At 47.0% G+C, this 12563-nt stretch overlaps 1 protein-coding gene across 1 annotated transcript in view; it reads left to right on the top strand.

Moving 5' to 3' along the window:
* Positions 1–12563, top strand: part of BPI (bactericidal permeability increasing protein) — a 47002-nt gene that overhangs the window by 19741 nt on the left and 14698 nt on the right. The window contains exons 3-8 of the mRNA XM_006051744.4: positions 1424–1538; positions 2803–2931; positions 4716–4877; positions 6329–6392; positions 7950–8013; positions 9452–9543. Coding sequence (XP_006051806.4) covers positions 1424–1538; positions 2803–2931; positions 4716–4877; positions 6329–6392; positions 7950–8013; positions 9452–9543 — 626 coding nt within the window. The remainder of the gene's footprint in view (positions 1–1423; positions 1539–2802; positions 2932–4715; positions 4878–6328; positions 6393–7949; positions 8014–9451; positions 9544–12563) is intronic.

The following is a 12563-nucleotide window of genomic DNA, read 5'->3' as shown; positions in this document are numbered from 1 at the left end:
TCAGTTCTTTTCAACAAGACCTACTACCCAGGATTGTTCAGATTCGCGTATGTTCAGTTACATGTATGTAACTTAATACATGCATGGAGCCCAGAACTGTGCCAGGAACAGAGTAAGAACCTGATAAATGTTGTTGTTGTTACTATTATTATTACTATTGTTATTATTAGTATGCTTAACTGGCTCTTGGAAAAACGCAAATCCTGGGATCCATCATTTTACTGCTTACTCTTCTCATTTAATGTGTTTGCCATCTAACTGGTTCTCTGACGCTGTTAACTATGTAATAACAGATGGCAGAATTCCTGATCCTGGGGACATTCATTTATTTAGTCATCCATCAGGTATTAGGTTCTAGTCCCTGAGGTAAATGTGGCGGATGTCTGTGACATCCGTCCCTGGCCTTGGGCGGCTTACATCTAGTAGGGGAGAGAGATATTAATCGGAAAATCACATGAATAGTTGCATAATTACAAAAGGTAATGCGAGCTCCAAAAGAGATACCCACAGCATTGTGAGAATGATAACAAGCAGGATCGCACTCTTCTGATAGACCAGAGAAAGTTCCTAGAAGAAATGATGACTAGAAGCTGACCAGGTGAAGATGAGAGGAAAAGGTTTCCCAGGCAGTGGGAAAGGTGCATGCAAAGATCCTGTGGCAAGGGAGTCCAAAACCCGGAGAGACGCAGTATCTGTGAAGGCAGAGCACAACGCAGATGATCAATAAACACCCATAGGATGCATGACTGGGTGTTTGAAGTGGGTGATATTTCAAACTAAGTGTTGGCAAACAATAGCCCGTAGGCCAAATCTGGGTCACCACGTTTTTGTATGGCCCAGGGACTAAGCATGGCTTTTACATTTTTAAATGGCTGGAAAAAAAATCAAAAGGAGAATCTGGTCTCAGGCCGTGTGAAAATGATGTGTGTGCTGTGTATGCTAACTCACTTCAGTCTTCAGTGTCCAAGTCTTTGCGACCCCATGGACTTCAGCTAGCCAGACTCTTCTGTCCATGGGTTTCTCCAGGCAAGAATACTGGGGTGGGTAGCCATGCCCTCCTCCAGAGGATCTTCCTGACCTAGGGATCGAACCCATGTCTCTCATGTGTCTTGCATTGGTAGGCGGGTTCTTTACCACTAGTGACACTGATATGAAATTCAAATTTCATTTTCTATCAGTAAAGTTTTATTGTAACAAAGCCATACCTATTCATTGACTTACTGTCTATGGCTGCTTTTGTACAATAACATCTGAGCTGAGTGGTTGTGACGGAGACAGTAAGATCTAAAAAGCAGAAAATATTTATTATCGGGGCATTGACAAGAGCCCTTAACTGAGCCCTGCTATAGACCCTCCAATCCCACCGTCTCTGCTATGAACCAGCTACATGCCTCTGACCTCTGCCTCCTCTCTCTCCTCTCAGCCTGCCAGCAGGGAGTGCTTACTCTGCAGAAGGAGTTGGAGAAGATAACAATTCCCAATTTCTCAGGAAACTTTAAGATAAAATACCTCGGGAAAGGGCAATACAGCTTCTTCAGGTAAGCCCTGTCCTGCTCAGTCCTCCGTGTTCAGGACTGTCATGCGTTGGGGCCACCAAGACCTAGACTCATAGAGCCACAAATTCCTAAACTCAGAGAGGTTAGAGGATCCCAAAGCTAATGTTTACATCATTCTGAGGGGATACAGTCCCCAAGCTGCGTGTGGAAGAAACCACCTAAACTGTCTTTCAGGCACTCACTGTGACTCCCAAGGGGATGTCATAAATCCCCAAACTCTGTGCCAAGCCCTTATTTTAATTGGGATTAGGGGCGGAGGTGAGGTTTCTATGACAGAAAACCTAATCAGAAATGACCTTAACCAGAATGTAGGGGCTCAGAGGACTCGCTTCAGGTTCAGCTTGAGGAAGGCTCAAATATCACTGGACCCTGTTTTTCTCTTGCTATCTCTCAGCATCTCTTCCCTCTGGAAAGGCTAATTCTTGGGTAGGATGTCCCTATAAAGAGGCCATCAGCATCTTCTCAGCACTTCCAGCCCTATAGGAGGAAGGCACCATCTTCTTACCACTCAAGCAAAACTCCTAAGATTCACTCTGATTGGCCCATTTTAGGTCCATACACACTGCTGGACCAATCACTGTGGCCAGGGAATAGAAAACACGAATGAGCTTGTACTGAAGTCTCAAGCTCCACCCCCTGAAGATGACCTGTGAAGTCAACTTTCTTGGGAGCAGCATGGGCTAGATGTGGGGAAGAGTTCCTCCAAAGTAAAAATGGCAGTTCTGTTATTAACAAGAGAGGGATGTGGGTGCTGGGGAGAAAACCCATAAATGTCCTCTAACGAATTTTATGCACTCACTTAGCAGATATTTTTGAGCACCTACTATGTGTCTGATTCAGCAGGCTTTGCTACTGTACAATAGTGAAAAAAAGACAGACACATTCCACCCCTTACAGAACATGTAGTCAATGGAATTACATTTGTTATCTTCACTGATCATCACACACCCTGCAAGAGAGAAGTTATTGTGCCCGCTTTACAAATGAGGAAACTGAGACTCAGGATGATTAAGCGATGTGGCCAGGATCACACAAAAGTAAATTGAAGAGCAGGATTCAAATGCAGATTTGCCTGACTTTAAAGCCTAGCCATAGAGTTCCCAAGGCTGCTCTCATCATAACTTTTGGGCTCTCTTAAAATGGATGGGGTAAAGGACCAGGCTGGAGGGGAATGAGTCTGCACTGACCATTGACTGAGTCCTTGTGGGGACCCGGAGGAGACTAACTGATCGTTTCTTCCTTGCAGCATGGTTATTCAAGGATTCAATCTTCCCAATTCCCAGATAAGACCGTTGCCAGATAAGGGCCTTGATCTCTCTATCAGAGATGCCAGTATCAAGATCAGAGGAAAATGGAAGGCACGAAAGAACTTCATGTGAGTTTCCAAGCTTGCTGTTTATTGAGTGTGGGGGTAAGCTCTTGGTGATACTTGGAAGAGAGGAGAGCCAAGATCTCAAGCATGCCGAATTTTTGCCTGGCCGAATACCATCTGCCCCCTCAGAGCTACTGGGAAAATTTTTCACAAAAGAAGTTTTCACATGCTGCTGCTGCTGCTGCTAAGTAGGTTCAGTCATGTCCGACTCTATGCGACCCCATAGACCGCAGCCCACCAGGCTCCCCCGTCCTTGGGATTTTCCAGGCAAGAGTACTGGAGTGGGGTGCCACTGCCTTCTCCGAAGTTTTAACATAACTCTTGGTTAATAGCTGAGCATGTTTCCATATCTCAATGCAGGACACCAGCAAGGCTGAGTTGGTACATATGGCTTAGGAGGGAAGGCTAAGTGGGACCTTTACTTTACCCCTTTATCAGTTAGCAGTTGCTGTGTTACAAACCATCCCAAACTCAGTGACCTAAAGCAAGTCATATATCTCCACTTATGTATCTATGTGTTGGCTGGGGTTCCCTGCCATAGGTTCGCCTCAGCTAGAGGTGGCCCTGTTCAACATGGATCTCCTCCTCTTCCCTGGACCAATGAATGAGCTACACAGAGCATGTTCTTAGAGCAGAGGGTGACCAGAAGCATACTAAGCCCTAGACTTTGAACTGGGCCATAGTTACTTCTACTCATATACCATTGGCCAAAACAAGTCATGTGCCCAAGTCCAAAGTCAAGAACATGGAAATACACACGTATCCTCCCAAGACAGGCAATGGAGAGGGTATGGATGCAGGGAGGGTGGAAATTGGGGCCAATCATCCAAATCACAACTGTGAATCTAAATATCGGGCTCTCACTGCAGTGACTGTGCAGCGGTGACAGGGGTTCAGGCTGAGCTGTCGTGTTAGCAACTTCTCCTTTGTGAGGAATCCCGGAGCAAACAGGCCCTTTGATGAGGACAGAGGCCCAGGTCTGCCCTTCGTTATAAGGACTGCTGATCTGTCATTCCCCACAATAAGCATTGCTTCATTTTTCTTTTTTTTTTTAGCTTTTTATTTTATATTAACAATGCTGTTATAGTTTCAGGTGGACAGCAAAGGGACTCAGCCATACATATACATGCATCCATTCTCCCCCAAACTTCCCTCCCATTCCAGGCTACCACATAACATTGAGCAGGGTTCCCTGTGTTATACAGCAGAGGGACTTGCTTAATTTTTCATGTGAGCTCTTTCACATCTATCATTTCACTTACTGATCATAAACAAATAAATAGCAATACTTCCTCACGTTATAGAAGAGTTGACAAATTACATGCACATCCACTGTCTTATCCCAAACTCATTTCAGGAGGGAGTAGTTATTAACCCCATTTAATGAACCAAGTCATTAATTAATTAAAGACACGTCCCTCCCCAAAACTCAGCTTTCTAGTGGCAAAACTAGTGTCCCACTGCTGGTCCAAGGTCTGAGTAAGGAAACTGAAGCTCAGAGAGGTTGAGAAACACTCCCAGTGCCACACAGCACAGGCAGAGGCTGAGGCAGTGGATAAGAGGAGGGTTCTGCCAGGCAGACACGGCTTCAAGCTTCGAGTTGGAATTCTGGTTCTTTCACTCAGCTGCTGTGTGACACTGGGCAAGCGGCCTTCCCTCTCTGAACTCCATCTCCTCATCCTGAGTGGGGATAATAGCAAAACCTACCTTCCAGCATTGGTGTGAAGTTTGACTGGCAGAGGGGAGAAAATGCTTGCTCCAAGTCTCGTCTTTGTGTTTCCCTTCAGCAAACTCGGCGGCAACTTTGACCTGAGTGTAGAGGGCATCTCTATTTTGGCGGGTCTGAACCTGGGCTATGACCCTGCCTCGGGCCACTCCACTGTTACCTGCTCCAGCTGCAGCAGTCGCATCAACACCGTCCGCATACACATCTCTGGCAGCAGCCTGGGGTATGACCTCCTGGGGCTGTGGATGGGAGGAGGGATGAATGTGTATGTGTGCTCAATCACTCAGTCATGTCCGGCTCTTTGCGACCCCATGGACTGTAGCCCACCAGGCTCCTCTGTTCATGGGATTCTCCAGGCAAGAATACTGGAGTGGGTTGCCATTTCCTCCTCCAGGGGATCTTCCCGACTCAGGGATTAAACACACATCTCCTGCATTGCAGGTGGATTCTTTACCACTGAGCCACCTGGGAAGTCCTGGGAGGAGGGACAGGATTATCCTAATCATTCTTGTATTCAGAAAGCACATCCCAAATGCCACTTCCATGTCAGCCTTGTCCAAAGGTCTCAGATGTAAGGAAGATACAAAGGTTCACAGATGGAATACACCCTCCCTGCCTTGAAGGGTCCCTTGCTCATTCAATATTCATTCAGCAAACTTTCACTGAGCACTTATTATGCTGCAGGCTCTGCACTAAACACTTTTAGTGCACCAAGTTATTAATCCTTATCACAAGCCTGTAGGCATTCATCTCTCCATCCAACTAACAAATATCAACTAAGAAACTGCTGTGCATGAGGCTTGTTCATTGTGTTTAAGACAGAGCAGTAGTCACTAAAAATCTGGCCTTGCTGACAGGGATTGGAGGGCTGATGGATGCCTAGCACTGTTCAGACATGAGCCTTATCCCATCCTGTCCACACAAAGACTCTACGAGGTTAGTCTATTATTACCCCACTTTCAGAGGAGAAGATCAAGGCACAGAAAGAATAGGAAGTAGCCTGAGTTTTCATACCTAATGAGAATTGAGAAGGGATTCAATCCAGGACTCCCAGCCCCCAGATTCTTAGCTTCACAGTCCCGGTTCTCTTGAAGTTGCAGCCTGTGGGGAAGACAGCTATTAATCAAATCATTGCATTAATGAATGGCTCACAAGGAATTACAAAAGGATATTAGAAGTAGGAAAAAGAGGTACAACGTGTGGTGAACACATAGAACAGAAGGTTCTGACCTAGTCTGGCGGTTGCCCAGTTCTTTGATGAAATGACATTTGAATTGAGATGAAAAGAAGTAGGAGTTAATTAGACTGGGGAGTGGGTGTTTTAAGCAGAGTGAACAGCGTGTGCAAAGGTCCTGTGGTGGGAGGAAGCAGAGGACACAGGAGGACATGGCCGAGCTGTGGGGCTGGAGGACAGAGAGAGAGGGAGTGGTGAGGAATGAGGCTGGGACGGGGCAGGGTTCCCGCTGTGCACCTGTGTAAGAAATAACCTCATGACCAGTCACTGAACACAGCAGAAGAAGGGTCTGATGGGGGTGTACAGAGTCGGAGCCCAGGGATGAGGGCGGTTAAGCCTCTTCGGGAGAGGGACGAAGGCTTCCCAGATGAGGCAGCCTTCTGAGCACAGCCTGGGGAGTACCTGGAAAGCCTCACGCCTGTCCCTACATGTCAATCCAGGTGGCTGATCCAACTCTTCCGCAAACGAATCGAGTCTTTGCTGCAAAAGTCCATGACCAGCAAGGTAGGAGGGGCTTAGAGTTTCAGCCCGCCCCCGTCAAAGTGGGTGGGGCCCGCGGTGTCCGCAAACCTCACGCATGGCGGGACACTTTCGCTCTCATCCAGACCTCTTCAGCAGTCCCCTACAGCCCTTAGGGAGCGCAAGTCCAGCTCTACAATGTGTCATGTCAATTTTCCTGGGAATCTAGCAAGAGACTAAGGCTCATGTCACGCACCCTCAGCAAACTCCCCCACACTTGAGCCACCTCTGCCTTCCCCGACGTCGTCCCTCTCTGCAGAGAAACTACTGTTCTTTCCTGCTGAACCCTCATATCCCTCCGGCCTCCTTTCTCATCCCCCACCCCAGAACCCCCTTGGTGGTGGTGGTGCTGCTGCTAAGTCGCTTCAGTCGTGTCCAACTCTGTGTGACCACATAGACGGCAGCCCACCAGACTCCTCCTTCCATGGGATTTTCCAGGCAAGAGTACTGGAGTGGGGTGCCAGTGCCTTCTCCACCTTGGTGGTGAGCCCCACCCAGAAAACGTGCAGCTGATGAAGCTGCTAGACTAGAGTGTAGCCAAGCTATGTCCTGAGACTGGAACTGGTATGAAGGACAGACACAGACCAGTGTGTTCCCCCAACCCTGCTTTCACTCTAACCCCCATCCCCTACAAGCCAACCTCTTCAGCTGAGAAAAGGGGTGGTTTCTTGGGCTAGCTTCCCATTAATAAACCATCAGCTTCCAGGAAACCCCAGAGCCTGTCTTCCAAGCCAAGTGAGCTTGGGTTTTCTCCAGAGGGTAGTGGGGAGCCATTGAAGGTATTAGGCAAGGGGATGACCTGGCCAGATCTGTGCTTTAGATCAATTAGTCTGGCTGCCGTGAGAATGGCTGGAGGGGCCAAGAGCAGGGCAGGAGTCTTGGGGAAACCAAGGAGGCTTGTGCAGTCTTCCAGATGGGAGACCTTGGTCTTCCAGTCAAAGACACTGACAATGTGGGTAAGGAGATATCAACCATCTATCTGAAAGCACTCTGTCAAATATTAAGAGAAAAAAATACCCATGCATGGTAGTCAAAATACACAGCAAAGTAGATTATAAAATGGGTTTTAGAATCTGAGTAGGAAATAAAACGCAGATATGCATCTCATACAGTCATATGTGTGCTCAGTTGTTCAGTCATGTCCGACTCTTTGTGACCCCATGGACTGTAGCCCGCCAGGCTCCTCTGTCCATGAGGTCTTCCAGGCAAGATAACTGGAGTGGGTTGCTACTTCTTTCTCCAGGGGATCTTCCCAACCCAGAGATAGAACCCACGTCTCTTGCACCTCCTGCATTGGTAGGCAGGTTCTTTGTCACTAGCACCACCTGGGAAGCTCCCATACAGTCATATACAGCTACTATTTCCAAGCTATATGTTGGACTCTGAGCTTCCTGGTGGCCAAAGAGAAAAGGGAAAGCTTGAGTAGCTACATGATTTTCAAGGAAACATTCAAGACAAGCAAAACCTGTCCAGATAATTATTCCTAAAGGACACTGTCCACTATGGGAAGCCTTCACTGATCTTTTCTTTTATTCTCCCAAGATCTGCGAGGTGGTGACTAGTACCGTGTCCTCCAAGCTGCAGCCTTATTTGCAGACGCTGCCAGGTAAGAAATGGGCAGGGCTAAGAAGGCTGGGGTGGAAGGGGAGGGGGAACCTGGGGTAGAAGGGGGAGGGGGAAGTTGGGATAGAAGGGAGATAGGGAGAGTGTGATGGAGCCAGCAAGTTTCCTAGGCAGGCCTAGGCTTGGGTGGGAATGAGTAGAGCAGGTTATTTTCAAATGGTAATTAGTATCAGATCCCTTGGGGCCAGGTCCTTGTAGCAGGTCTGGGAGTTAAATGGAAGAGAAACCCTACAAGGTTTCCCTACAAACAACAAGTACCCACAGCCCCCTGAAGCCAGAGATACATAGCTGATCTGAGATCTAAGGTTGGTCACTTGCCCTCTCAATGACTCAGTTTCCATATCTTTAAAATGGACACAATCTTCTCTTTCCCCAAGTGCTCAGTAAATTGTGAAGGGTTGCAGAAGGTGCAGGAAGACCCATCTGGCAAAGTGTCAACATGTGTCATGTACCCAGCAGTAATGTTTCCTCTTGGTCTCCCAATGCCGCATTGAGATCACTGTTTTCTGCCAAATTTACACCAGGAAACAGGAGCCGTGACTTGCCCAAACTCACAGGGCCAGTAAGAAGCAGAAATATGATCCAAATTCAGGTTTTCCTACTCCAGAGCCTGTGCCCCAAACTTCTACCAGGGCTGCCTCCCCACAGAGCCTAGTGTGACCTGCATGTGGTACTTGTCCATTTCAGATACATTTCCTTCTTCTGGGCACTGTCCCAGCCCCTCCAGGTGCAGAGCTCATCCTGGGTGTATTCAACGCAGTTTCAGGGTCCCAGGTTTAGCCTCACCGGGCAGGAAAAAGATTTTGGTTTGAGTCCCAGCCTTGTCACTCACAAGCTTTGCCATCCAGGACTAATTACATATTCTGAGACTCAGTTTATTCCCTCTAACATGGGAAAGCAGGGCTAAAGGAGAAACCAATATTCATTTAATCCTCATTGATTAATGCTGGAAACAGAGAAACCGATCAGACTTGAAGCCAGTTTGGGCTCATCCTGGGATGTTATCACTGCAATAATGACTCTTTCTGGCTTTTGAGCCCCTACCATGTACAGGGCATCTGCAAAGTCGTTAGTAGTACCCCATCCTACAAATGAAAACAAGTGGCTCAGAGGAAGTGAAAGGACTTGTCCAAGGTCACACAGAGTTCAACTGAAGCCCAAGTCATTCTGTTCCTTGACTCTGCTTTGGCCATGTCTCAGGGCTGTTGGAAGAAGGGAGGGAACTGATGATTCTGGGAATGTGGGGTGTGGGCTCATTTTCCTTTGAGGGGCACGCAGGGAGGAGGGCTCCTTGGAGGCAGTGGGAATGGAATTAGCACTGCAGGTCTGTATTTAACTTTAGGAGATGCTGAGTCTGCATCCCAGGCTCCAAACATGCTGCCATGGGGAGCCAGCTCATGGCCCATCTTCTTTCCCCCTAGTGACAACCAAACTAGACAAAGTGGCTGGGGTCGATTACTCGCTGGTGGCACCTCCAAGAGCCACAGCCAATAACCTGGATGGGCTGCTGAAGGTGAGACTCATATCAAGAATCATACACCCTCACGCCTTTGCCTCAGAACCCCCACACCTGGGGGCTTCCCATCGTCCTTGGAAACAAATCTTACAATGACCCCAACCCCTTCCTATGCATCCTCACCACTCTCCCCAGTCCACCTTCCATGCCTTCTCCTGGCTCCAGCCACACTGACCTTCCTGCTAGTCCTGAAATGCACTATGACTGCTCCCTCCCCAGGCCCTTTGCACTTGTTGCTCCTTCTAGCCAGGAGGCTCTCACCCAGATATCGACAGCAGCTCTCTCTTCCCTCCTTCAAGTCTTTGCTCAAGTATCCTCTCCCTAGAGAAGCCCTCCTGGACCAGCATTGCTAAAACAGTACCCTCCTCTTCCCCTATATCCTGCTTTATTTTTCTCAGCAGCACTTATTACTCATGTACACACACAACAGTCACAAGCCTGTCTCCCTCAATACGATGAAAGATAAGGGGCTGTGATTGCTTTGTTCTTTACCATACACAGCACCTAGAACTATGCTTGGCGTGTAATAACTGTTCTGTAAATGCATATTGGATGGATGGATGGTTAGATGGTTGGATGGATGGATGGTTGATGAGTGGATGGTTGGATGAGTGGATGGATGGATGGATGGTTGGATGGATGGATGGAGTGAGTGAGTTTCATTTCATGCCACTTTCCCCCTCACTCTCTACCCTCCAACCAGGCTCACTGGCCTTGCACCTCCTCAACAATTCCAGCTAATTTCCGCCTCAGGGCCTTCATCTTGTCCATTCCCTCTGCCTGGACTCCCCTCTCCTCCTTCCCCTCCTCTTCCCAGCCATCTTCTTCTTATCCTCCAGTGGGTCTGGGCTGGGATGTCACTCCCCAAGCAGCCTTCCCCCATCTCAGCTGGAATAAGTCCCACTTTCTGAATCCCCTCCGGATGTACCTCAATCCCTCCACAACTGGTGTGTCTGTTTACTATTTTTGCTTGTTTTCTCTAAAACACATTTAAAGTCTGGAAGAAAATGTAGAAACCACATAGGAGCAGAAGAAATGAATAGGGAGGAAAGAAGGGGGGAAGGAAAGAGAAATTACCCTAATAATATGACTGAGACCTGTATGTTGACTCACAAATTACACTTCTCCAAACCGCCAATCCTTTCCTCTGCTCAGACACGGAAAATCACACACACACATGCACACATGTAAAAGAGGCAGAAATAAAAATACACACATGTAGGCCTGGAAACAAATACACACAGAAACAACATATATAAACATATATATGTATACGTCATGTTTTACAACTTTTAAAACCAGAACGGTGCAGGTATACATCCGTCAGTGAAATGTCCTCCCCTAATCCTTTCACTGGCTCTTGGGTCTTTCAGTGGACAGCTTGTGATAAGCTACGCAGACAGTGCCCCCTCTTGGGATGTCTGAGCTCTTTCCATTCTTTCCACAAGTGTAACCAGAACTGCCATGAGTATCCTTGTAGCTGGGTCTCTGCCCATCTTTGATTACTTTCTGAAAGTGAAATTGCTGGACCAAATAGTATACTTGTAGAAAAAAATCTAAGTGATAAGATGGAACAAAGGATTAAAACAATACCTGATTATCCCTAGCGAATGAGAATGTCCTGTTTACTGGCCCCCCCCACCCCCACTCGGGGCTCCTGCCCAGAGGTGATAGCTGTCAGCCATGGCGGGTATTAATCTGGTCCTGAGCATTCATATACACTTACACGAAAGCCCATCTAGTTTTACTGAGAATCTGTTTGCATTGTTCTTCACTTGCTTTTCTCACCTAGTGATATATATTAAAGATGGCTCCTGGTTGGTACATAAGTCCACCCGTTATTTTTATTTTTTGTCTTTTTTGTAGCTATTTTTAAGAGTTGTTCATGATATTTACTCTATAAGATGGGTGTCATGATCATTAACAGCAAATAATGATCCAAAAGTATAGAGAATATTACACATTATCACATACCCACTACCTAGATTTTAGAAGTGTTACTATTTTGTCATATTTACCTTTAATATTTTTTGAGATGAAATATTGTAGAAGTAAATAGCTGAGGCCCCCTTGGGGACCCTCTACCCCACAGGGAATCACGCGGATGATGTCCCTGTGCGTCCTTCTCGCCTGAGTTTTTATACTTTTGCTATCTATCTCTGGTGTCAATAATTCTTATATAGTATGTTTTCTAGGCCTTTAATTTTACATAAATGGCTTCCCTCATAGCTCAGTCGGTAAAGAATCTGCGTGCAATGCAGGAGACCCAGGTTCAATCCCTGGGTCGGGAAGATTCCCTGAAGAAGGAAATGGCAACCCACTCCAGTATTCTTGCCTGAAGAATCCCATGGACAGAGAAGCCTGGTGGATTATAGTACATGGGGTCGCAAAGAGCCAGACACGACTTAGTGACTAAAGCACAATTTACATAAATGGTGTTCTAACATATGTATCCATCGACAGTTTGCTATTTTATAACACAACATTATTGTTTTTCAGCTAAGTGAATGATCTGGTTTTTGCAATGCGTAGCCAAATTGCTCTTCAGAAATGTAAACATATTCCCCAGGAGCCCATGAATACTCTCACCAAAAACTGGATAGTATCAGTTTAAAATACACACACGTTTAAAACAATTTACCTCTCTCTTGAATATTTTGCTAATTTGATAAGTGAAAACAAACAGAATTCTCCTTGTTCTTTTAGGAGAATTTCTGCGCTTATTGCAAGGTTGAGGCAGAGACCATGGCATGGTCAGGAATGCGCTTGCCAGAATCCAGATGTCTGGGTTCAATCACTGACTCTGGCACTCACCCTTTTACGTGAGCTTGGGCAAGCCACTTCACCTCCCCAAGCCTCCGAGTGCGTTTGTGTGCTCAGTCACTCAGTCATGTCCGATTCTTTGTGACCCCGTGGACTGTAGCTCACCAGACTCCTCCATGGAATTTTCTGGGCAAGAATACTGGAGTGGGTTGCCATTTCCTTCTCCAGGGGAATCTTCCCAACCCAGGGATCAA

Source organism: Bubalus bubalis, chromosome 14 (genome assembly GCF_019923935.1).
Source record: "Bubalus bubalis isolate 160015118507 breed Murrah chromosome 14, NDDB_SH_1, whole genome shotgun sequence".
NCBI lineage: Eukaryota > Metazoa > Chordata > Mammalia > Artiodactyla > Bovidae > Bubalus > Bubalus bubalis.
The sequence above is the reverse complement of the archived record's forward strand: the minus strand, read 5'-3'. Positions and strand labels throughout refer to the sequence as shown.